Source organism: Pipistrellus hanaki (assembly GCF_964339955.1).
Source record: "Pipistrellus hanaki genome assembly, chromosome: 6".
Taxonomy (NCBI): Eukaryota; Metazoa; Chordata; class Mammalia; order Chiroptera; family Vespertilionidae; genus Pipistrellus; species Pipistrellus hanaki.
Genome location: NC_140508.1, coordinates 36,578,451 through 36,604,854, shown reverse-complemented (window position 1 = coordinate 36,604,854; position 26,404 = coordinate 36,578,451). Strand labels below are relative to the sequence as shown.

General features: G+C 39.5%; 1 protein-coding gene across 2 annotated transcripts in view; it reads left to right on the top strand.

The window, feature by feature from the left end:
- The first annotated feature begins 5,313 nt into the window (after positions 1-5,313).
- The window catches only part of TRPC4AP (transient receptor potential cation channel subfamily C member 4 associated protein), a 62,795-nt gene continuing 41,704 nt past the window's right edge, over positions 5,314-26,404 (top strand). The window contains exons 1-3 of one of the 2 annotated variants that reach the window (XM_084888555.1): positions 5,314-5,552; positions 19,088-19,216; positions 22,502-22,618. In XM_084888555.1, the coding sequence (XP_084744681.1) occupies positions 5,385-5,552; positions 19,088-19,216; positions 22,502-22,618 (414 nt within the window). In that variant the 5' untranslated portion in view covers positions 5,314-5,384. The remainder of the gene's footprint in view (positions 5,553-19,087; positions 19,217-22,501; positions 22,619-26,404) is intronic. The other variant, XM_084888556.1, reaches the window with a different exon arrangement.

Below are 26,404 nucleotides of genomic sequence, written 5' to 3'. Positions count from 1 at the left end.
ATGATGATTTGATAGTGTCTGAAACACATAAGAGAGTGTTTTTTGTTTTTTTTAAATAATAGTTTATTGATTTTAAATGGAAAGGAAGAAAGAAGAGAGAAACATTGATGTGAAAACACAACATCAATTGGCAGTAGAAATCGAACTAGCAACCTTTTGGTGCGTGGGACAGTGCCCATCCAACTGAGCCATAATGGTCGGGGCAGTAGGTATTTTTTAAATGTTAATTTTTGTTCTCTTTCCCCTCTGCATTGCTAGCATAATTTCTGATACATAGTAGGTATTCAGTGAACAGACTTTAAGACAGTTAGTTGGGAGGTCACTATAGAATCTGAGAATCCTATGGCAAATTTGTGTGTGTGTGTGTGTGTGTGTGTGCATACATGTGCATGCACACACCTTTTGGGGAGAAAGGGTTCAATCTTTCATCATAAAAGTGTCCTCAGCTTCCTCAAAAGTTTAAGAGCTGCTGTAGATTGAGGAGTAACTGACTGTGGAAGTGAGGGAAGAATTTTTCTCTGTGGGGAATGGAGCAGAGACCTATAGTGACTCTAGTTGCTGAATTCAGATCACATCACATAGTTGGACAAATTCAAGTCTTACAAGGAACATTGAAAAGTAGGATTGTCCCACATGATATCAAAGGACACAGGAACTGACTTGAAAGGACTCCTGCTGATCAAACTTGTGACAATGTGAGCATCAGAAAGAAAGAGAAATGTAAATATACACCATAAAAACTTGTATAAGAACGTTCAAAGTAGCTTTATTCATAACAGCTCCAAACTACAAATAACTCAAATACCCATCAACAGGTGACTGGATAAACAAATTGTGCATATTTATACAATGAAATACTTCCAGGCAGTAAAAAGTGGAACTGACACATGGAATGGATGAATCTCAGAAACATTACGCGGAGTGAAAGCTAGATTCGAAAGACTACATACTGCATGTTTCCATTTCCATAAAGTTCTAGAGCAGTCAAGACCATTCTGTAAAGAACAAAATCAGGACATTGCTTGCCTGGGGCATGGGAGTTGACTAAGAAAGGGCCTGAGGAAACTTTCCGGATGATAGAAATGTTCTGTATCTGTTAGGGTGTTGCCTACACAGGCATATAAACGTATGTCAAACTCATCAAATTCAACATGTAAGGCCTGTGCATTTCATTGTCGGTAAGTGATAACCTAATCAACCAAGGGAAAATAGATTAACAACAGTTACGGATTATAACACATTAACTAAAAAAGAATCCATGCGTCCATAATGATTTCTCAGATTAAAAAGAAATGAGCTTTTTTTTTTTTTTTTGGAGATTATAATCTAATAAAAAGTGAAGAATGATAGAATTAGAAAATTCCTGTTTTGCAACCACTGCATAGTAATAAAAGCATCGTTAAAGGAGATATGACATTGAAAAACAATGCAGAATCCTTGATTGAATCCTTGGTGTGCGTGTGTGTGTGCGTGTGTGTGTGTGTGTGTGTGTAAGACTGTAGGAGATATTCTGGGGGCAATTACAGACATTTGACAGTAATATTATATCAACGTTAGATTTCTTGTGTATGATAGTATCATGGCTAATAGGAGCATAACCTTGTTCTTAGGAGATACATGCTCACTTATTGGGGTGAAGTGTCATGATATCCGAAATTTACTTTCAAATGGCTTAGCAAAAAAATTTGATGTATATATAGATATAGATCTATGTGTATACACAAAGAGTAGATAAAGACAAAACAATGTTAACAACTGGTGAGTCTAAGCAAGGAATATATAAGTATTCAGAGTATTATTCTTTCAATTTTTCTGTAGATTTGAAAAAATTTCCTCATAAAAACTGAGGGAAAGAAGGACAATGAAATTAAGTGCTTGGCCAATGGTAAGTGCTCAGTGAAGTTTGGGTCCTAAAGAGGAGTATAAACTCCAGGAGGGCAGGGGCTTTCGCTTGGCTCTGTACCCCTAACCCCTGCAACAGTGCCATGTATGATGATACTCAACAAACATTTTGAAACAAATCCTTGAGAAGTTGTACATTAGAAATATAATGTGAAAAAATCTAATTGTACAAAGTAACACCACATAATGATACATGGTTACATGCTACAGTTGTTTCTATGGTCTATTCACACTGCTACTGTGACGGTTGCTTTTTTATTTATTTATTTTTATTTTTTTACAGAGAGGAAGGGTGAGGGATAGAGAGCTAGAAACATCAATGAGAGAGAAACATTGACCAGCTGCCTCCTGTACACCCCCCACCGGGGATGTGCCTGCAACCAAGGTACATGCCCTTGACCGGAACCTAATCTGGGACCTTTCAGTTTGCAGGCCAACACTCTATCCACTGAGCCAAACCAGTTTTGGCTGTGACCATTGCTTTGATTAAAATGGCTTTTCTATGATTAGAAAAGTGATTTTAAAATTTGCACTTGGTAATTCATCTGCTCAACTGAGTTTAGCAAGTCATTTACAAGAAGCAATGCACTCTAACATCAGTGTGTTTGGTTTAGCCACTTGGGATTATTATGTGTGTGTGGGGGGGAAGGGGGATTAGTCAGTTTTGGAATTTCATTTTTTTCACTATTGCTGACATCCACTGGCCTCTTATGGGAGGGGTACTATGCCCTCTGGTGGTGAGAGGCACTCATTTCTATGGAAAAAGTCCGCAGGACAGAGATGAAGTGGAAAAGAGTGCCCTTTACCCAGAGGTTTCTGGGTAAATAGCTCCTTATTTGCTAGTCACATAGTGACCTTCATGACTGAGTTTGACGTAAAAATTTTTGACTCAGTGAATAGCCATCTTTGGGGAATTGTCTGGGCCAGGCTGGACTGAGGAAGTTGTAAATTTAGGAATGGAAAGTGGTATCTGTAGTTGGGTCAAAGCTGAGATGGGAAGACTTGTCCCCAGCATGAGTCCCAAGAGATACATGGGGGCCATATGAGCTGTAAGATTTGTCAGGATCCTGTCTCCTGCTGTGACAAGGATGAAAGCATACGCCACCATATGCCCCAGGATGCGCTCTGATCGCGATCCTGGGCCTGCAATTGTCCAGAGAAGGCCGCTGCTGTCCAGACAGCTCACCAACGATCAGCTTTGTATTCCTGGAAACACCCCCCCCCTTTCTTTCCTCTTAATTTCTAACGTTAAAACACCTTTTTCCCAAGTGTAAAAAATGTTATGTGGTCTATATAAAAATGTGAAAAATATTAATGAGGTAAAAATCACATGAAATCTGTTTACACCAAGCATGTCAACTCAAAGGCTAACACGGGCTAAATAAACAAGGTTTAAGTTTATGTGGACTGCAAAAAAAGAAAAGCTTCAATTTTCATAGAAAGGTAGGTTTATTTCGATAGAGACATGCTGAATGCAAATGAGTAATCATTAACAAAAATATAATAGAACATTTTAATAAAAATTAATATTTTTTCTTGAACATTAACTTATCAGACACTAAATAACATCACAAATTAATACGCATAATGAACCTATTTTTCTTGTTCTCCGAAAACGAAATATTTCTCTTGCACACACCAAACAAGTCAGTATAAGACTAATGATGTGGCAATCGGCTGATAAAATATTCACTGCTAGTATTAGTGGAAATGAATGGTGTGCCTGCACATAAGGCGCATAAGGGAAATGAATGCAACAGGATTGTAGTAAACAGTCATTTGTGAATGTTGTGGTTTGTTATTAATAATTATGTATAACAAGATATTGTAAAAATTAAGTTACAAAACTTTTATTAAAACACTTATTACATACTGTTATATTGGCTGGGCCGCAAAAACATTCGCTGTGGGCCACATGCGGCTCATGAGTTTGACATGCTTCATGTACATTGTGATAACTACAGTTGACATTTTGATGACTTTTCTTTCAGGTAATTCTGTACATATAACCACATAGGGTAAGAAAGTCTAATTATACATTAATGAGATCATAACAAATTTATTCCTTTATAACTTGCTTTGTTTTTATTTCATGTGTGGTGAGTATCTTTCTATCTAGGTATAGATATATAATTTATATTTTTAAATGGTTAAAGTTATACATGCTTACAGTAAAATGCAAATAATAGTGTAAAAGTTAGGAAATGAACGTTTCCCCCACCTCCTAATTCCATTCCTCCATAGTAATTGCTTTAACTATTCTGTGCACAATTTTCAGACTTTGTAATGTGAATATAAATTTATAAGTAGAATCTGGCTGCTGTGGCTCAATGGTTGAATATTGAGCTATGAACCAAGAGGTCATGGTTCTATTCTTGGTCAGGGCACAGGCCTGGGTTATGGCTGGATCCCCAGTAGAGGGTGTGCATGAGGCAGTGATTCTCTGTCATCATTGATGTTTCTATCTTTCTCCCTCTCCCTTCTTCTCTCTAAAACCAATAAAAATATATTTTTTTAAATTTATATAAGTAGATAATTTTTATATAAATTGGATTACATGGCACATGTTGGTCTTCCATGAGGTTTTGTTTTTTTTTTAATTTAACTGCGTCAGGATCATTTTCCCATATCAGAGTGTGTGCATATAATATCTCTTTTAGTGACTGCATGGTATTCTACAGTATAAATGAGTCATGGTTCATTTAACCGGCCACCTATTGATGAATATTGAGGTTATTTTTAGTATATTGATATATAAAAACCTCGCTGAATAGTCAAGTTCCCTCTGACAGAATATGACATCGCAATTTACCAATCCCTTTCCCTTCCATTATTTCGTTTAACTTCATTGCAACCTACCCAGTTTCATAATTTGCCCAGTTATTGTGCGTTTATTTATGTATGGACTTGCAGTCTTCCCGTGTAACCTGCATTCCCAGTCAGGATATCTAGTCAGTCTGCTCTGCGCACCACTGTATTGCCAATGACCCGCTTAGTGCCAGGTGCAAAGCACGCCCCTAAGAACTATTTATTGGCTCCATAGGCTCCCAATAAACTACTGATTGAATGAAATTGCACAGGGAGTCGAGATCGGCGGAGAGACAGGGAGGAATTACATGAGGCTTGATTCCTGGCCTGGAGCCCAGATCTTTCCCCGGCCAGTTGGCTGTAACGTCCCCAAACAGATAAGAAATGGGAGCGTGCGCAAGCAGGACTCGTCCTAGACCTGGGGGACCTCGCCACCGAAATGCCGCACCCAAGGGCCCCACAAGCAACTGAGGCAGCCAAGTTCTCAACGCACCTGCCCCGCCTGAAACCAAGACTACATTTCCCAGCAGCCCCCGCGGCGCACACAGTGCCTGCCACGCGGCTTGTGCCTCCACCGACGGCCCGCTGGGGGCGCTGCGGCGACCCCTCTGCCACCCCGTAGAAATCTCCGCGGCCCTGGGGCCGCTTGCTTCCTGTTTGTCCGACGAGGAGACATGGCGGCGGCGCCGGCGGCGGCTGGGTCTGGGGCCGGCCGAGGGCGACGGGCGGCGGCCACGGTGGCGGCTTGGGGCGGATGGGGCGGCCGGCCGCGGCCCGTCAACATCCTGCTGCAGCTGCGGCAGGGCCAGCTGACCGGCCGGGGCCTGGTCCGGGCCGTGCAGGTACGAAGCCGGCCCGGAGGGGCGGGGAGGGGCGGGGCGGACCGGGCGGGAGCTGGCGAGGGGCCGGGGCAGAGGCCTTTCCGGCCGCCGCTGGACGGGCCCGACCCGGGGTCTCCCCGCGGGTTGCACACACGCTGTCAGCCGCGGCGGATGGCGGGCACTGGCCGTCTCCAGGCCCCGGGTTCGGGGCCGAGCGGGGCTGGGCTGCATCGTGCCCCGATGGCGTGTGCGAGCCCGGGGCCTGCGGCTGGGTCCTGCCTGCTCTGCGCCACGTCCGCACGTCTGGGGGACTCGGGGCGAGTTGGCTTCCGCCTTGTGAAGTGACCGGGGCGGCCCGTGGTCATGTCCGCCCCTAAACGTGTCTTAAGTTTGTCATTGTGTCATTCTCTCAGAGGCCTTTCCTGGACCCCCCCACCCCCCACACCAACCCAAGTAAGTCCTCATTGTTATTCAGGCACAGTCCCGAGTGTGTTTCGTTCCCATTACTTTCCTAGTGTGTGATTGCATATTTCTTTGTTGTCTACCCCGTGTTTCTCACCGGTATCTCACATTATTAGGCTCTGCTCCAGCGGGTGCAAGGACTGGGTCTGTTTTGCCAAGCTTAGTGTCATGGTTAAGAGTGGTGTCAGGCCTGGATTTCGAAGCCCCTGCTGCTCTCTCTTGCTCGGGCAACTTAGCTTCTCTGCCTCGGTTTCCCCATTTGTAAAGTGGAGATAATAATTAGGAACCTACCCCAAGGTGTTGTGGGGGTCGGAGGGGAGTGTATTGTGTAAAGCATTAAATGCTTTTCCGGTGCATAGTAAGGGTACAAGGGTAAACAGTTAATATTAATGCTATATTTGGTATCTGGTTTATAATAGGCGCCCAACATGTGATTATTACTGTTTTTTTAATGAACGAAGGCCATTGCTTTAAGTTTAGGTTAAAGCAGGATGAATGACTTACACTCCTTGCTCCTTCCCATCCTCCTCCTCATTCCTAGTACTTAAATTGTAAACACACCTGTGCAACATTAACTTAATTTAAAGACAGCTCTTGCATAAAGAAACTTTTTAACAAATATATTTTTAAAATTGATTTGAGAGAGGAATGGAGAGGGAGAGAGAGTTAGAAACATCAATGATGAGAATCATTGATCGGCTGCTTTCTGCACACCCCTCACTGGGGATCAACCTGGCACGTGCCCTTAATTGGAATTGCACCTGGGACCCTTCAGTCCGCAGGCTGATGCTCTATCAGAGTCTATCCACTGAGCCAAACCAGGGCAATAAAGAAACCTTTGAAGGATACACAAAAAAGTAATAAAGTGGTGGGAGAGGTGGCAATTGTGTAGATGGAGAGAATATGGGAGTGAGACTTTCTACGGTGTAACTTTATATGTGTATGTTAATCTGGAGCCATTTCAGTATTGTTTACTCAAGATGAGGACAGAATAAAAGGAAGACAAGGTGGTCAGTTTGTATGGAGGGTCACAGATGAAGCGGTTCTGGGGGAGCAGTATTTTCCTGGACATGGGGATAAGCATAGATGAGCAACTTTTTCCTGCTGGCATTCTTCTCTCTCTGCCTTAGGAAGATCCTGGAAATACTTGCTCTATCCTTCTTTAGACCAAAGTGCCTTACTGAGCTGGCTCTTAGGGACAGGCAGAAAGGCAGCTAACTCGCCATTACTGATCAGATACTTTGGCTCAAGTATTGTGCAAGGTATACAGTGTTGTTATTTAATCCTCAGGTTTTTTTTTTGTTTTTAAATATATATATTTTATTGATTTTTTACTGAGAGGAAAGGAGAGAGAGAGAGAGCTAGAAACGTCGATGAGAGAGAAAAACATCGACCAGCTGCCTCTTGCACACCCCCTACCGGGGATGTGCCCGCAACCAACGTACATGCCCTTGACCGTACATGCCCTTGACCGGAATCGAACCTGGGACCTTTCAGTCCGCAGACCAACGCTCTACCACTGAGCCAAACCGGCTTCGGCTAATCCTCAGGGTTTTTTTTAATTCAGTGTCTCGACTCATCCCTTAACACAGATGAGAAAGCTAAGACAGTAAAAGGTTCGATACTTTGCTCCTAAACACAATCCTCTGTTCTGAGGGCAATAGAGAGGCATGAGAGTTCTTAAGCATAGTGAGTGGGGCAATTTAGGACACTTAATTTGTTTTCAGTGTTGGATTATTTGGAATGGAAGGAGACTGGAGGAGTTCACCAGAGAGAAGGCTTCTGGAGTATTGGTGTAGGCTGATGGTTGTGATGATACAGTGTACAGGTCTGGAGGTGCAGATGGAGACACCTTCCCAGACTGTAGTGAGGATCAAGTGGGGACCTTCATCTTTCAGATGTATCCTTTTCTGGTAACTTTTCTTAATTTCTTCTTTGCCACACCTTCCACCCTTTCTCCTCCATATTGCAGAATAAATTAGTTTTGTAAAGGTATTTCTTTTCTTTTGTAAATCTTCACCAGAGGATATGTTTTCCACTGATTCTAGAGAGTGAGGGAGGGAAGACGGGAGAGAGGGAGGGAGGGAACCATCTGTGTGAGAGAGAAACCTCAATTGGTTGCCTCCCTGTGTTCACCACAGCCTCGCCCTGACTGGGAACCAAACCAGCCTGGGTATATGCTCTGACTGGGAGTCAAACCGAGACCCTTCGGGGCACAGGACGATGCTCTAACCAGCTGAGCCACACTGACCAGGGCCTTGCAGGTATTGCTATAGTACAGTAAGCATATCCATTATGGCATGAGCTATAATGGGAAAGACCAGATTAAAAAAAAAACTTTTTTAATTGTGATATATAAAAAAAAAATAACACGTATGATCTTATCCATTTTTAGGTGTGCAGTTCAGTAGTGTTAAGTATATTCACATTGTTGTGAAACAGATCGCCAGAATTTTTTCATCTTGAAAATCTGAAGTTCTAGCCCTAGACGGTTTGGCTCAGTGGGTAGAACGTCAGCGGGCAGGACTGAAGGGTTCCGGTTCTATTCTGATGAAGGGCACATGCCCAGGTTGCAGGCTCAGTCACCTGCAGGAGGCAGCCAATCAATAATTCTCATCATTGATGTTTCTGTCTCTCTTTCCCTCTCCCTTCCTCTCTGAAATCAATAAAAATATATTTAAAAAAAAGAAAGAAAATCTGAAATTCTATACCCAGTAGACAACCCTCCCTTTTCCCCCTCAGCTTCTGGTAACCACCACTCAACTTTCCGTTTCTGTGAATTTGAATATTTAGATAACTCATGTGAGTGGAATCATTCACTTAGAATAATGTCCTTAAGATTCACCCACGTTGTAACATGTAATAGGAAATCATTGGAAAAAAACAGATTTTCAAGGTGGACCTGGATTGAACACTAGTTCTGTCATTCACTAGTTGTGTGACCTATGGTGTATTATTTAACCTCAGTTTCCTTATTTCTAAAATGGCAATAACATCTACCTCCTAGTGTTGTTAGGAGGATTAAGTGCAATGATATGTCTAAAATGCTTGGCAAGTGTGTGGCACATAATAGATGTTTATTCAAAGTTGTTGTCAACCTGTGGCTTTTAGGGACATTATCTTCTTGAGGGACTTTGTCTTACTTTTCTTCACATCCGCAGAGACTGAAATGGTGCCAGGCACTTGATCGGGACTCAGGTCTCAGTAAATTGTTTGATGGCACAGTCTTCCTCCTCCTCAGTCATGCTCTCTCTGTGCTCCCAAACAGTCCAGTGGCTTTAAAGAAAATAGAATAACTTAGGTTTGAATCCCAGCTCTGGCCCATGCTTGCTATGTGTCTCTGGGCAAGTTACTTAATTTCTTTATATCTCAGTTTGTTCATTTGTAAAATAAGGACAGTCATGGGGCTAATCTGTTAAGGTTAGGAACAAGTGAATTAGTACATACAAAGCACCTAAATAGTGTCTGAAACACAATAAGCATGCTGTAAAGGTTAGTGAGTATTGTTTTTAATAAGTACTCCATATTCTGATGGATCCTAATTCTATATTTCCATCCTAATATCTCCACTTTTACTCCAGATGGGTATATCCAAATACCTTCTCACCATCTCCATTTAGATATCTAATGGACATCTCATACTTAATATGTCAAAAATAATATTCCCGATTCCTCTTCCACTGAACCTGATCTTCCTTCCCCAAGTCTTGCCCGTTTCCCTAAATGGGACTTAAAAGAAGCCCAGGAGAGACGCCTGGTCACCTGGTTTAGAATAGGCCTGTCCTACTTAGGCTTTAGTGTGCCTTATTTCCATCTCCCTTTCAATCTGTCCTCTGTTCAGGTAATAAAATACGCTGGTATATGCTTCAGCATTTACAGAGCTTATTCACACTTCTCAGCACATTTGATCCATAAAGCAAATCAGATCCTCCAATGCCATCTCATTGCAGTTAGAATCAAATCTACATTTCTTACCTACAACCCCTAGAGATACTGCTTCAGATACTCCTGGGTTATGACATCCTTGTTCTGTTTTCCAGTCATTATTTTTTAAATGATCATTGGCATATCAGAATACCTGTTTTCCTGAGTGTTAATTACTTCATACTTTTTACTTCGATGGAGCCCTCCCTTTAAACAATCAGTAGGAGCTGCTTGTTTTACCTTTATTCTATAAGCATTAGTGTTTGTGAAACCTTAGGGTGTAAGTCAAATATAGTCTTCAGGGGAAGGAAATTTGATACTGAAAAAACTCTGAATAGAATAAATTCTCATAAATTAAAAATATAAATAAATACCATTAATCTTCATAGGAAGTTTTTGTATTCACAGGCCATAAAATTTATTTCTAATTATATTGAAACAAAACAAATCCTATTAAAGTGGACACAAGTAATCATTGGTTCCCATTTGTTACCAGAATAACCTAACAAGGTATTTAATCCTCATTAATTATCCTTTAAGATGGGTATTTCCTTGCACTTAATATGGTATTTTGAGGTTTAGATATCTTACACTTAGGATTAAACAAACAGTGTACATTGGTGTATATAGAATTCAGCCTTTAATTATTATAAAAGAAAAGTGCAGTAAAGACAAAATAAGTCTGAAAACTATAAATGTCACATTGACTAAACAGGTTGATAGCTAAGTAGCATGATGTAAGAGATTATCACATACAAACTGTTAAGCCACAAGTACTCCAGGAGAAAAAAACCCATAAACACCTGCCAATAATTCAAACTTCAAAGATGACTTGATGTTGGCTCTTTCATCAGTACTCAGCTGTTCACAGGAAAACAAAATCCAAATGATTATTTTAAAATGACAGTAGATGCCTTGTGACGTTGAATACCTGGAATGTGGAGAGGAAGACTTCTCAGTATCATGAGCCTTATAACAAGACACAGCAGTGCCCTGCTCGGCCAGCGTGCTCAGCAATTGAGCTTCTACCTGTGAACAGGAGGTCACCGTTTGATTCCCAGGCAGAGCACATGCCCCAGTTGAGGGTTCGATCCCCAGTGTGGGACACTCAGGAGGCAGCCAATCAATGATCCTCTCTCATCATTGATGTTTCTATCTCCCTCTCCCTTCCTCTCTGACATCAATAAAAAACATTCAAAACAAAACAAAGCCCCCAGCAGTGCCCTGCCTTGTTTTTCACCCCCGGGTTCCACATACACACCCCTCCCCACCCAGGCCACCACTGTCCACACTGGAGCTGTTCCTTTTGCAAGAAAAGGTCCAGGAAACAGGAGAGCCTGTATTTCTAAATAGCATGTTTATAAGGCTGTTTACTGACTTTTAATTTTAGACATTACCTATTTTCTTCTTGTAGAAGATTAAACTTTAATTCACAGCCACCTGTGCCACATGTTTTGTGTCCATCATTCTACTCTTGTAGTTTTATCACAGTTTGGAGTGTTGGTGTTAAGTATTTATGTCACGATGGTGATGATATAATTATTTACAAAAAACAATTATTTTTGTTTTATAATTTTTTATTTTTCTTAGAGAAAAAGTCACCCTTTCCCTTCTATTTCTTAAATTGGGATGTACATATAAACAATACAATTCACCATTTTTAGTATGTAGTTCTATGTATTCATTTTGATAAATGTATACAGTCCTGTGACCACCACTAGTTAGAACAGTGATTCCCAAAGTGGTCTATATCAACCCCCAGGGGTCTATGACAACCTGCAAGGGGTCTACGTCAGCGAAAAAAAAATTTGGGGGTCCATGAAATGAAAATGGGGGTCCACGATAGTGGATCTCAACATACACTGATAGTACCTATTTACTTACATCATATTATCTTATAATATAAAAACATATAAATTATTTATAAAAGTACCTATGAAGTAAAAAATTTATTATATATGTTTATAAAATTGTGTAAGTTGTAGGATAAAAACCTGCACATAATGATATACCAGTATCATCTTGTTACAAGCATACGCGCAGTAAACATTCTTGCCAATTTTTGTCTCAAAGCTTCGCGAACTTGCACCGACTTGTTCAATTCGTCACTCTATAAATATGAATGTGAGAAAAATACGTTCATTCGTTTCCTAATCTTGAATAGGAAAGTGCTGAGAAAATATTTAAAAAAATATAAACTGGTAGTTTATCATACAAATTATAGTGAATCAGTGTTATTTTGTTTGAGAATGCCGGAGAAAAGTAGGTACATTATTTCCCCATCCCTCCGCCCCTGAAAGCTTTTAGGATACCCTCTCCCCATCTCTTCTCCTTCCACCACCCCCCACCTCTCTAGTATTCTGAAATTTAGCTATGATATGCATTTATGAAAGTCTTTTTATTCATTGTGCCTGATATATACTGTGTAGATAAACATTAAAATACTAGAGGCCTGGAGCATGGATTCATGCACCAGTGGGGTCCCTTGTCCTGGCCCGTACCCTCTCGCAATCTGGGACCCCTTGGGGGATATCAGAGAACTGGTTTCTGCCCAATCCCCACAGGCCAGGCCAAGGGACCTGCCAGTGCACTAGACTGTGCACCACACCTCTAGTATGCATATAAGATCTTTGGTTAATCTCTTCCCACTCCCCTCGCCCCTTCCCTCTGAGATTCATCAGTCTGTTCCATGTTTTCATGCCTGTGGTTTCCATTCCTGCGCTGTGCGTCTGCTGCCTGGTGGTCATTGCTACTGGCTGGTTGGCTGGTCACTTAGGCTTTTATATATATTGATATAACTGCTATAGCCCTGGCTTGTGTAGGTTAGTGGTTAGAGCATTGGCCTGCACCCGAGGGTTACCGGTTTGATTCCCAGTCACAGGTACATACCTTGGTTGCCGGTTTGTTCCCCACCCCCGGCAGGGGCACGTGCAGAGGCAACCAGTTAATGTGTCTCTCACATTGATGCTGCTATCTCTCCCCCCACTTCCCTTTCTTATACTTGCTCTGAAAAGCAATGGGAAAATATCTTCAGATGAGGATTAAAAATATATATTTAACAACTATAAAGCATCATGTCTATCACCTGACGTTAACCTCCTCTGCAGAATTATCGCACTAAATGTTCGCTGGGGTCTTACTTTTATTTTTATAAATACAACTGTTGATTTTGGAGAGGAAGGGAGAGGGGGAGAAAGATAGAAATGTCAATGATGAGAGAGAATCAGATAAGCTGACTCCTACATGCCCAACACTGGGGATCAAGCCTGCAACGAGGCATGTGTCCCAACTGGGAATAGAACTGTGACCTCCTGGTTCATAGGTTGACGCTCAACCACTGAGCCATACTGGCCGGGCAGGTCTTCCTCTTTTTTTAATTAACAGAGAGGAAGAGAGAGAGAGAGACAGACAGACAGACAACAGTGATGAGAGAGAATCACTGATTGGCTGCCTCCTACATACCCCTTACTGGAGATCGAGCCCGCAACCCCGGGCATGTGCCCTTGACTGGAATCAAACCTGGGACACGTTGGTCCACAGGCTGGCGCTCTATCCACTGAGCCAAACCAGCTAGGGCATGGCCTTCTATTTTTAAAAGAAGTTTTCTCTCCTATGAAGCTTTTTTCTTTAATTTCTTTTATTTTATTGATTTTTTTACAGAGAAGAAGGGAGAGGGATAGAAAGTTAAAAACATGGATCACCTCCCTCCTGCACACCTCCTACAACCAAGGTACTGCTTTTGACCAGAATTGAACCTGGGACCCTTCAGTCCACAGGCTGACACTCTATCCACTGAGCCAAACCGGTTTCGGCTCTCCTATGAAGCTTTATATAAATCTATTAAAATTTTTTTATGTGTTTTTGTTGGTGAGAGAGAGAGAGAGAGAGAGGACAACATTGATGTGAGAGAGAAACTGATCAGTTATCTCCCATATTCACCTCAACTGGGAATCGATCCTGAAAGCTGGGTATGTGCTCTGACTAGGAATTGGACCAGTGACTTTTCAGTGCATGCGCAACCAACTGAGCCACACCAGCCAGGGTTCTCCTATGAAGTTTTATTGATTGCTTTAGAGAGCTTCGTGGAATAGATGAGACTTTGAGTTGGTTCTGAAAAATGAGTTGAATTTGAATAGAGTAGCAGGGAGAAGACCATCACTGTTTCTTGATGGGTACATGCAGTTCCGGTTGGGTATATACTTAGAATTGCTGGGTTATAGGATATGCATAGGTTCGGCATCAATAGCCATTACAGAACAGTGTACCAAGTGGTTGTACTAATTTACATTCCCACTAGCAGTTTATGGGTTGCTGTAGCTCCATGTCCTTGCTAATGCACGGTGCTGTCAATCTTAACTCGAACCATTCTAATGTGTGTGCAATGGTCTCATGATCCTAATTTGTGTTTCCCTGATGGCTAAGGAGGTTAAGCACCTTCTCATATGTTTATTGGCCATTTGGACACCCTGTTTGGTGGGTTGCCTGTTTAAATCTTTTGCCCCTTTTTTTTTTTTTTTTTTTTGTGTGTGTGTGTGTGTGTGTGTATGTATAATTGACTTTAAGTTTTTAAATTTCCTAATAGTTTGGTGTGTGTGTGTGTTTGACTTTAATTTTTTAAATTTCCTAATAGTTTGGCAGATAGTTTTTTAAATTTCCTAATAGTTTCTCTCATTTGGTGGCTTGTCTTTTCAGTCTCTAAAAAGATTTTTTGATGAACAGAAGTGCTTAAATTTTTTTAAAAATATATATTTTATTGATTTTTTATAGAGAGGAAAGTAGAGAGATAGCTACAAACATCGATGAGAGAGAAACATCGACCAGCTGCCTCTTGCACACCCCCTACCGGGGATGTGCCCACAACCAATGTACATGCCCTTGACCGGGATCGAACCTGGGACCCCTCAGTCCCCAAACCGACGCTCTGCCACTGAGCCAAACCGGTTTTGGCTGGAAGTGCTTAAATTTAATACAACTCATGGTATCAATATCTTCTTTATGTTAGTGCATGTTGTATTTGCCTAGTTCAAGGTCATGAAGGTATTCTGTTCGTCATTTAGAAGCATTATTGTTTCGTTTATATTTAGATGTAGACTTTACTTGGAATTTATTTTGGGGTGTGATAGTTATAATCTATATAGATATCTAGTGTGACCCATTGTTATTTATTGAAAAGTCTCTTTTATCCCCCCTTACTTTTTAGTGCCACCTTTGTCTGTTTCATGTTATTATGATCCACTAATCTATTTAATCTTGTACTGACACATTGTCTTATTTTCTGTAACTTTGTGTTGATTTTATCTATAGTATATTGAATAGGAATAACTTCTTGTACTTAGTTTTCTTTAAGATTCCTTGGCTCTTCTTGGCCCTTTGCCATTTCCATACATATTTTATCTCAGTTTTAAAAACAGTATTTTGGTTGAGATTGTATTCAGATTGCATTCTATTAAAAATAATACTTTTATTCTCTTTTCCCCTGTTCCCTACTCCCCCTCCTCTTTCCTCTTTTTCCTTGGTTTAATCTTAATCTCTCTTGATAATTTTTAATAGTTTTCTATGTAGTGGTCTTGCCTCACTTACATTACATTTATTTCTTAGCATTTGACATTTTTTTTTATGGTATTGTAAATAGTGTTTTTAAAATTGCATTTTTTAACTGTAGCTATAATAGGAAATCAGATGAATTTTTTATTGCTCTTTTATTTATATTAATTCTATATTTTAATACATTACCTTTACATTCTTCTGGATTGTGTATGTGTTCAATCATCTGTGAATATCATATTGGCAAATGAAGTTTTTTATTTTATCCTTTCCAATCTTATATCTTTGATTTTTTTTTTTTTTTTTTTTGCCTAACTGTGCTGCCTGTGCAGTGAATTGAAATGGTATGTTCCTGATCTAAGAGGGAAAGCTTCTAGCATTTCACCATTAAGTATGATGTTTCCTGAAGGTTTTCTGTAGATACTATTATTAGCTCACTTATTTTCTGAGTTTATGAGTTTATTATGAAAGAATGTTGAATTTTATTAAAATGCTTTTCTGCATCAATTGAGACATTCACATAATTGTTCTGCTTTGTTATTAATGTGGTGAATTAAATTGAGTAAAATTTTCAAGTATTAAATCTGAATTTCTGATACAAATTTTTAACCTTTTTATAGATTGTTAATTTTTTAAAAAGATTTGTTGTTAATCTTTATCTGAGGATATTTTCTCCATTGATTTTTGGAGACAGTGAAAGGGAGAAATGGAGGGAAGGAAAGGAGAGAGGGAGGTAGGGAGGTATAAGGCTTATATTCCTTTTGTTAAAATTACTCCTGAGTATTTTGTTCTGTTTGATGGATGCTTTTATAAATGGAATTGTTTTCTTAATTTTATTTCTGGGTTGTTCATTACAAGTATATAGAAATTCATCTGATTTTTGTATATTGATTTTGCATCCTGCAATCTTGCTGAACTTATTAGCTTTAATAGTTTGTGTGTGTTCCTTAATATACAGGATGGGACGAAAGTAGATTTACAGTAGATTTGTGTGTACATGAAACACAAGAGTATATTCTGGTATTATTATTTAACTAGTAGTCTTGTGCGCAAATCTTTGTGCCAGTAGCTTTCTGCGGCCCTCCTATAGCTCTCTGCCCGCTGCCCTGCCCTCCTGTAGTTACCCCTGCACCCTCACCCGGGCCCCTTTCCCTTCTCCCCCTCATAGCTTGCTACCCTGCCTCTTCCTATAACTTTTTGCTGCCCACTTGTAGTTCACTGCTCCACCCTTCTGCAGATCCATGATCTGGTCCTTACATGGTTAGTCGTTATGCCTCAAGGAGTAAGGGAAAATTAGCATATTCCTCTCTTATTATATAGGATTATTGTATTTTCCATATGAACAACTATAATCCTACTTTCCCCCCCTCTGTATTTTATATATTATACAATATTATGTCATCTGAAAACATAGGTTTGCTTTTTTTCCCTTTGCAATCTGGATGCTTTTATTTCTTTTTCTTGTCTAATTGCTCTGGCTAGAATTTTTATTACAGTGTTAAATAGATGTGGTGAGAGTTAGCATCCTTGTCTTTTTCCTGATCTTAGTGGGAAAACATTCAGGCTTTTACCATTAATTATGATAATATTCTCATAAGAGATATTTATATTGGCCTATAGTTTTTGTGTGATGTCCTTCTTTGTCTGATTTTTGGGATCAGAGTAATACTGGCCTCATAGAATGAGTTGGGCGGTATTCCTTTCTATTTAATGGAAGCATCTCAATTTGAGCTTTTCTTTCTTTTTTTATTAAATTGCTAACTTGATCTCTTGTAGAGTCATCAGATGTTCTTTGTCTGTTTTTCTTGAGTCAGTTTCTTTTGTTTGTATCTTTCTAAGAACTTGTTTATTTCACAGAAGTTTTATAATTTGTTGGCATATAGTTGTTCCTGGTATTCACTTACTATATAGTATAAACTTTATTTTGATAAGTTTGCTAGTAATATTTAATCTTTCATTCCTGAATTTAGTAATTTGAGTCTGTGTAAGTTAGTCAGTGTAAGTAAAGTTTTCACGTTTTTTCGAAGAAGCAGCTTTTGATTTTGTTGATTTTTCTCTATTATTTTTCTGTTCTCTATCATTTAATTTACAATAATATTTTTTTTATTTCCTTTTGCTTGGTTTGTGTTTGGTTCACTCCTTTTCTTTTTTTACTTTCTTTTGGTGGAAGTTTGAATAAGTGATTTGAGATCACCTCTTTTAAAAATATAAATGTTTACAGCTATAAATTTGTAAATACTGTTTTTGCTAAGTTTCATAAAGTCATAGTTTCAAGGAAAGGAAAGGTGGTTTTCCCATTGTTTTTGGATTTGCATTGATTTGAGCTTTAGAATGATATTAAATTCCTAATATTTTATCATTTTTCCCTACAAAACGGTAATTTCCTCTGGTTTATCCTAATACAAGTCACTCTCACAAGCATTGCCTCCCGTTACCCAGTATTATCTTATTTTTACAGTTAAAACATGCTCAGGGAGGATAATGGTGCTTGACTAGGTATTGGGACCACCATGTATCAGGATGGAGTTGTGACTAAGACTTTATTGAAGACTTGCATGTCCTATATAGTAACAGTTACCAAGAGCTTTTACCTGATTGAGGGACAGGTGCACATGAAAATAATTCACATCTGGCCCCTGACAGTGGTTTGTCCCACTAGTGTTGGTGGAAATGTGCCATAATTGGTTAATGTACATATCATTAAACCAGTGCCTGGCATTCTTTGAGAGAGAGAGAAGGTATGCCCGACAAACAACAGCTTGATACCTGCTCCAAAGGAGTTCGTAATTTACAGGAGGAGAACACGTGAACTGTTAATTATGATACAGTAGGATAAATGTCGATAGGGGCCCAGCGGAAGGGCACCTACTCTTTTAGAAGAGAGGCAAAGGCCAGTCAAGGAAATTCTCTGGCTGTTTGGTTTGCATTTTGAAGATGGAGAAGAAGCTTCCAGGTAGAAAAGACAAGGAGAGGACAGTTTAGGGGAAGAACCTGTGCAGAGGGGCAAAGAGAAAGAACGTGTACTTGGACTCTGGAGTGTGCATTGGGAAAGAGAGGAGGCTAGAAAGGAAAGTAGGTGGTAGAATATGAAGGGTGTTCTATCACAAGGCAAGAGTTAACTTTTAACTCATAGGCTACTGAGGAATCTTTGAAGGTTTCTAGAAAGAAGTCTTTGAATTACATGTCCGGGAGTGTGTGTGTGTGTGTGTGTGTGTGTGTGTGTGTGTGTGTGTGGAGGGGGGATTGGGGAGACAGTTGCTCTTCTTTGCCCTGTATGCTAATGCGGTTGTCCCTTAGTATCTACTATCGGGATTGGTTCCAGGATCTCTGCAGATAACAAGCAGATTCTCAAGTCCCTTTTATAAAATGTCAGAGGAGCAGTGCATAAAGTACCCCCTCCACATCTGTGGACTCCCAGCCACAGTTTGAAAATACGATACTATTTTTAATCCCAGGATGACTGAATCTGGGATGCAAAACATGGGTATACAGAGGGCCGACGGTATAATTACTGAAAAAATTCACATATACCGTAGGTGGACCCAACAGTTCAAACCCATGTTGTTTAAGGTCAGCTGTAGTTCTTTCCTCACCAGTAAAATGTTTCTCTTTCTTTTGACTCACAGTTCACTGAGACGTTTCTGACCGAGAGAGACAAACAGTCCAAATGGAGTGGGATTCCTCAGCTGCTCCTGAAGCTGCATGCAACCAGCCACCTCCACAGCGACTTCGCTGAGTGTCAAAACATCCTCAAGGTAATTCTTCTGGGCCTTGAAGGGGCTGCATTCAGGGCATCCAAGTGACACAAGATGTCTGCTTTTAAAAAAAAACCTCTCATAAGAAAAATAAAAATAAAAAATAAATAAATAAATTTTAAAAAAACCCTCTCAGTCTATTTTTAAAATTTTTCTGTTTTTATTACGTAAGCTGTAGAAAAATTGGGAAGTTCAGAAAAAGTGCAAAGAAGAAAATAAAACCCCCAACACCAAAGGATAATCACCAGTGAGTTCCCTGTGGATGTCCTTCTAGACTCGGTGTCAGTGCTTGCTTATTTTGGGAGGTCAACACTGTGCCCTGAGATCGAGATGGCATTCTTTTTGAATAGGGTTTAAAGGATCACACGTTTCATGGAAGTGGCCTTGTGGTTATTGACAATTATCCTATATGATAAAAGCCTAATATGCTAAGTGTCTGGTTGTCCAGTCATCCGTTTAACCAATTAAAGCATAATATGCTAATGATATGCTAAGTATGTTCAATCGCTCGCTACGATGTGCACTAACCACCAGGAGGCAGACAGTCGACCCATCAACCAGTCACTATGACATGCACTGACCACCAGAGCACAGATGCTCTGACTGACCAATAAGTTAACTTGCTGCTGGGGTCTGGCCTATTGGGGCTGAGCAAGATGGGCTGGACACTGAGCCAAACCGGCTTCGGCAATAATTATAGTCTTTTACACTTGTTTAAAAACACTTTGTAAAGAGTTAAATATTAATTTCATTTGATTCCTGCAAAATTTGAAATATGAAGGAGGAGGAAAAAGAAGTAGAATGAGGGAAATTAATAGTGAGTGCTTGCTTTGTGATCATCATTTCTTTATTCACCCAGCAAATGCTTATTTGAAATTTACTGTGTACCAAGGCAAATTTAATTTTTATGGTAACTTTATGAGATGGGTGGTGTTTTCTTTGTATTAGTCTAGAATATTTTGATTGCAGGTGACAGTAACTCACTCAGACTAGGAAAAAAAAAGATCCTTTATTGTTTTACATAATTGACAAGCACAGGTGTGAATTCAGGAGCTGAACAGTTAGGCTGTACATTTCTTCTTTTATAATTATTTTTTTAAATATTACGTATGTCCCTCCTTTTCCCCCATTGACCCCCACCATACTACCCTCACCCCCCACCTCAGGGCCTCACCCCCCTCATTGTGTCCATGGAGGCTGTACATTTCTTGTCTTGACATCTGTGTGTGACCTCAAGTTCTTCCGTGTAATCATAGGTCTTGGGTGACATTTCTGTAACATGTGTTAGCCACTCAGGTGAGGGGAATGAGATGATTTGGCGAGGGGCTGGGACTGAGTTGCTTGTTGACAACCTGAGCAGAACTATGTGGAAAGGGGGGAGTTGTTACCCGAAGAAGAGAGAAAGCTGCTGGATAGACAAAATCCAGCTGTTTTTTATATTCTCTTTTTCAGTTTAGAAAAAAAACAAGACTCGACAATAACCTGCCCAAAAGCTTGTGGCTACTATATGTTGAGCCCAGATTTGTCTTATCCAAAGACCAGCTTCCACTGTACTAGGTTGCCAGCAGGAAGTACTTCCTGGTTTTATGGATGAGAAAAATAAGATCCAGGAAAAGTGGTCCAGTCACTTACTAATTATGTGACCCTAGGCAACTTTGTGATACTGTTTTTTTTACATATAAAATGAGTAAAAGTATGCTTATTAAATTATTTTAAGGGTTAAATGAACTAAAATGTAAAAGCGCAGTGCCTGGCATATAACAGTGATCTGTAAGAGTTCTGCTTTTTCTTGATGTACTTGGACCAGCAGCATCAGCATCACTTGGGAACTTGTTATAAATGCACATTCTCAGGCCCCCCTCAGACCCATTACAACTCTGCAGGTGGGACCAGTAGTCTGAATTTTAAGAAGCCCTTCTGATGATTCTGATGCTCACCAGTGTTTGAGCACACAGTGTTTGCTCCTCACAGGTTCCTGCAGGGAGAATCTGAGTAAGGTCCTGGATTCTTTCTACTCTTTCACCCAAAATAGTTATGCTTTACAAGCACAGACTCTGGAACCAGATTTCCTACACTTAAATCCCGGCTCTACCTCTGTGTGACATTGACAACTTCTTCATGCCTTAGCTTCCTTACCTGTAAAATTTTGGGATAAGTTACTATTATCTTACATAGGGTTGTGAGGATTAAAAGAGGTAATGCATGAAGGGCTTAGACTTAAGCACTAAATTAATTAGCTATTACTACTACTATTACAACTTTCGTTATATCAACTTTTCTGTAAGATTATTATTTTTTTTCTATTACCTCTGTTCCATATGAACAAAGGATTCTTTGGTCCTTCCAAATTTGAGAGCCTCTACACTGTATTGACTGTATTGAATACCTGCTAGGGAGAATACAAAGAGGAATCTGTTTGTCTTATCTTCGAGGAGTATTTAATCTAGGGAAGGGTGACATGTTTGTAAAGAGGTATGAAGTAAAAGAGCTAAGTGCCACAATGAATCACAGATTTCTTTGGGGCTTCAGAGGTGCATCAGAATGCTCCTACTGAAGGGAGTCAGAAGACTTCCTGGAAGAGGTGACACTTAGCAATGTTTTGGTTATATATTGCTGCAGAACCAGCTACCCTAAAACTTAGTAGCTTGGGATAATAATCACTATATATCTGTAACAATTTTTTCGGGTAAGGAAACTTACCCAAGAAACCACTTATTCAAATACATATAATTTTTACTTGTTTGGAGGTGTTGATATAAGTAGTTGTTTATTATTTCTACTACTATTACTACTGCATAATGGTTTGGTTGAGTGGTTCTTTTGCTTTATGTGGTGTTGGGTTGGGTGTTGAATCATCTGAAAGATCCAGAGTGGCTTCACTCACATAGCTGGTAGGTTGGTGTTGTCAGCTGGAGATCAGCTAAGGATATCAGTCCTTAGCTTCAGTTCTCCTCCTCATGGCCGTAGGTGCCCATGTTGGACTTCTCACAGCATGGTGATTGGGTTCCAAGATAGCAAAAGCCAACTTTGCCAGTCTTTCTCAATAATTAGGCCCGAATTGCCTAGTGTCACTTCTGCCACATTCTGTTTGTTGAAGGAGTCATACCAGCCCAGATTCAGTGTGGGAGAGGATTCTGCAGGGGGTCTGAATATGAGGAAGTGTGGTTCATTGGGGGCTATCTCATGGGGATTTAAGTTGGGATTAAAATGCAAACTGATGCTTTGGTGTCTGATTGTGTTAGATACAAAAACTGAATGTCTGTCTGCATGCTTTCTTTAAACCAGGACATTTCTCCTCTTCTCTCCATGGAGGCTATGGCATTCGTTACTGAAGAGAGGAAACTAACCCAAGAAACCACTTACCCAAATACATATATTTTTGACTTGTTTGGAGGTGTTGATGTAAGTAGTCTTTTATTATTTCTACTACGATTACTACTGCTTAATGGTTTGAGAAGTTAACTCTTAAAATGAAGTCAGGAAACATTTCAGAATATATAGCAATCATTTGAGAATTTTAATCTTTAAAAGCTCATTAGCACTCACCTGTTTGGAAGCAGCATAGCTTTTATTTTAGAATAATTTATTTGAATTGATAATGTAGCCACCTTGTTTTTTTGAAAGCACTAAGTTAAAGTGTACTTCCCCATTCCCCAGTATCCTCTCTTCAGAGGCAGCTCTGATTCCCAGTGTCTTCTCTGTCCTTCCAGAGATGTTTTTTTGTGTGTGTGTAAATAGCCCCACTTCCCCACCTTGTTTATTTTCTCCCCACGTACAGGTGACATGTGATACATACAGGTGTTTGCTTTGTATCTTGCTTTTTCCATGTCATTCTTGAGGTAGGGGGTAGTTTCATTTGAGTCCATGTAAACCTGCCTCATTATTTTAAACAGCTCTGTAGTATTCCCTGGTGTAATTGTACCATAATTTATTTATCAAGGCCTTGATAGGCATTTAGAGTTTTCTCACACCTTTCCTATTACAAATAAGATTGAAGTAAAGGTTTTTCTACATACTTCTGTGTACATGTGAATATATACCTTTGGGATCAAAGCATCTGTGTCTTTTTATTTTTGAATAAATCTTTATTCAGGTTATTACAGTTGTTCCTCTTTTTTCTCCCCTCCCCCTGGTTGCCACCCCACTCCATGCCCTTTACCCCCCCCCCCCACTGTCCTTGTCCATAGGTGTAAGATTTTTGTCCAGTCTCTTTTCTCATACCCCAAACACCATTCCCCCCAAGAACCGTCAGTCCACTCCCTTTCTATGTCCCTGATTCTATTATATTCACCAGTTTATTCTGTTCATCAAGTTTTTTTATTCACTTGATTTTTAGATTCACTTGTTGATAGATATGTATTTGTTGTCACTTTGTATCTATCCGGGGTCTTTTTTTATTCCAGATGGATTTTTGGAGAGTTCTTTCTAGCTCTGTGAAATATGCCATTGGTATTTTAATGAGGAGTGCATTGAATCTATAGATTGCTTTGAGTAATATGGACATTTTAATGATGTTGATTCTACCAATTCCAACTGTGTACATCTTCCTCTATCTCTTTTTTTAGTGTCCTGTAGTTCTCCATGTATAGGTCTTTTACCTCCTTAGTTAGTTTATTCCTAGGTATCTTAGTTTTTTTGGTGCAGTGTTAAATGAGATTGCTTTTTTAGTCTTTCTTTCTGTAAGTTCACTATTGGTGTATAGAAATGCCATAGATTTCTTGGCATTTTTTTTTTATCCTGCTACATTGCCGAATTCATTTATTAAATCTAATTTTTGATGGAGTCTTTAGGGTTTTTTATGTACAATATCATGTCATCTGCAAATGAGGACAATTTTACTTCTTCTTTTCCAATTTGGATGCCTTTTATTTTTTCTTCTTGTCTAATCTCAATGGCTAATACTTCCAGTACTCTGTCGAACAGGAGTGGTGAGAATGGGCATCCCTGTCTTGTTCCTGTTCTTAGGGGAAATGGTTTTAGTTTTTGCCCATTGAGTATGATGTTGGCTGTGGGTTTGTCAAATATGGCTTTTATTATGTTGAGGTATGACTCTTCTATTCCCACCTTGTTAAGAGCTTTTATAAAGAAAGGATGTTAGATTTTGTCAAATGTTTTTTCTGCATCAATTGATATGACCATGTGGTTTTTATCTCTCAATTTGTTTATATGATGTATCACGTTTATTGATTGCAGATATTGTACCATCCTTGCATCCCCAGGATAAATCCTACTTGGTCAAGGTTTATGATCTTCTGGAGTCGATTTGCTAGAATTTTGTTGAGGATTTTGGCATCTATGTTCATGAGGGATATTGGCCTCTAATTCTCTTTCATTGAGTTGTCTTTATCTGGTTTTGGTATTAGGGTGATGCTGGCTTTATAGAGGAGTTTGGAAGTGTTCCTTCCTCTTGAATTTTTTGGGATAGTCTGAGGAGGATAGGTTTTAGTTCTTCCTTGAATGTTTGGTAAAACTCCCCTGTGAAGCTATTGTTTGCTGGAAGCTTTTTGATGACTGCTTCAATTTCTTCCATAGTTATTGGCCTATTGAGATGTTTAGATTCTTAAATATATTTTATTGATTTTTTTACAGAGAGGAAGAGAGAGGGATAGAGAGTTAGAAACATCAATGAGGGAGAGTCATCGATCAGCTGCCTCTTGCACACCTCCTACTGGGGATGTGCCCACAACCAAGGTATGCCCTTGACTGGAATCGAACCTGGGATCTTTCAGTCTATCCACTGAGCCAAACCGGTTTCGGCAAGATGTTTAGATTCTTCCTGATTGAGTTTTGGAAGGTTATATTTTTCTGGGAATATGTCCATTTCCTCCAGGTTGTCCAGTTTGTTGAAATAGTTGTTCATAGTATTTTTTTAACAATCCTTTGTATTTCTGTGGGGGTCTGTTGTTGTTTTACTCTTTTATTTCTGATTTTGTTTATTTGGGTCCTCTCTCTTTGCTTCTTGGTGAGCCTGGCTAGAGGTTTATCCTTTCAAAGAACCAGCTCTTGGTTTTGTTGATCTTTTGTATTGTTTTTGTTTTTATTTTTTTTGTGGGTTTTTGTTTTTGTGTTTTTTTTTGTCTGTATGTCATTTATCTTTGCTCTGATTTTTATTATTTCCTTCCTTCTGCTTACACTGGGCTTTTCTTATTAATCTCTTTCTAACTCTTTGAGTTGTAGGATTAGGTAATTTATTACCATGTTTCTTTTTTTTCTTCTTTCAGTAGGCTTGTAGAGTTGTGAACTTCCCTCTCAAGACTGCTTTCACTGTGTCCTAAAGATTTTGGATTGTTGTGTTTTCATTTTCATTTGTTACCATAATGTTTTTTATTTCTTCTTTGCTCTCTCTGGTAACCCAGTCTTTGTTTAATAGCATGCTATTTAGTCTCCATGTGTTTGATTTTTTGGGATTGTTTTTATTGTAGTTGATTTCCAGTTTTATGCCATTTTGATATGAGAAGATGCTAGATATGATTTCTGTCTATATGGTCTGTCTTTGAAAATGACCCATGTGCACTGGAGAAGAATATATATTCTGTGGCTTTGGATGAAATGTTCTGAAGATGTCAGTTAATTCCATCTGATCTAGTGAATCATTTAGGATTGATGTTTCTTTGCTGATTTTTTTTGTTTAGAGGATTTGTCCAGTGGTGATAGTTGGGTATTAAAGTCCCCTAAGTGAGCTTTTTCAATTTGTGTGAGTTTTTTCTTCCCTATATCAGGAAAGCTTTCTGCCATTATTTCTTCAAACAGGTTTTCTATTCCTAGCTCAGTTTCCTCTCCTTCTGGTATCCTTATTATGTGGATGTTGTTTCGTTTTATGTTGTCCCAAAGTTCCCTTAGGCTCTCCTTCTGTTTTTTAATTTTTTTTTTCCTAGATGCTGCTCTGCTTGGGTATTTTTTCCTACTTTGTCTTCTAGCTCACTGATGTGGTCCTCAGCTTCTTATAGTCTACTGTTGATGCTTTCTATTGAGTTCTTTATAGCAGGAATGTCATTTTTCATTTCTTCTTGGATCTTCTTCATTTCCTCTTGGTTCTTACACATATTATTGAATTTGTCTTCCATTCTTTTCAGCAACCTTATGACCATTTCTCTGAATTCTTTCTCTGACAGGTTGCTTGCCTCCATTTTATTTACTTCCTTTTCTGGTGATGCCTCCTTTCCTTTTATATGTGGGATGTTTCTTTAT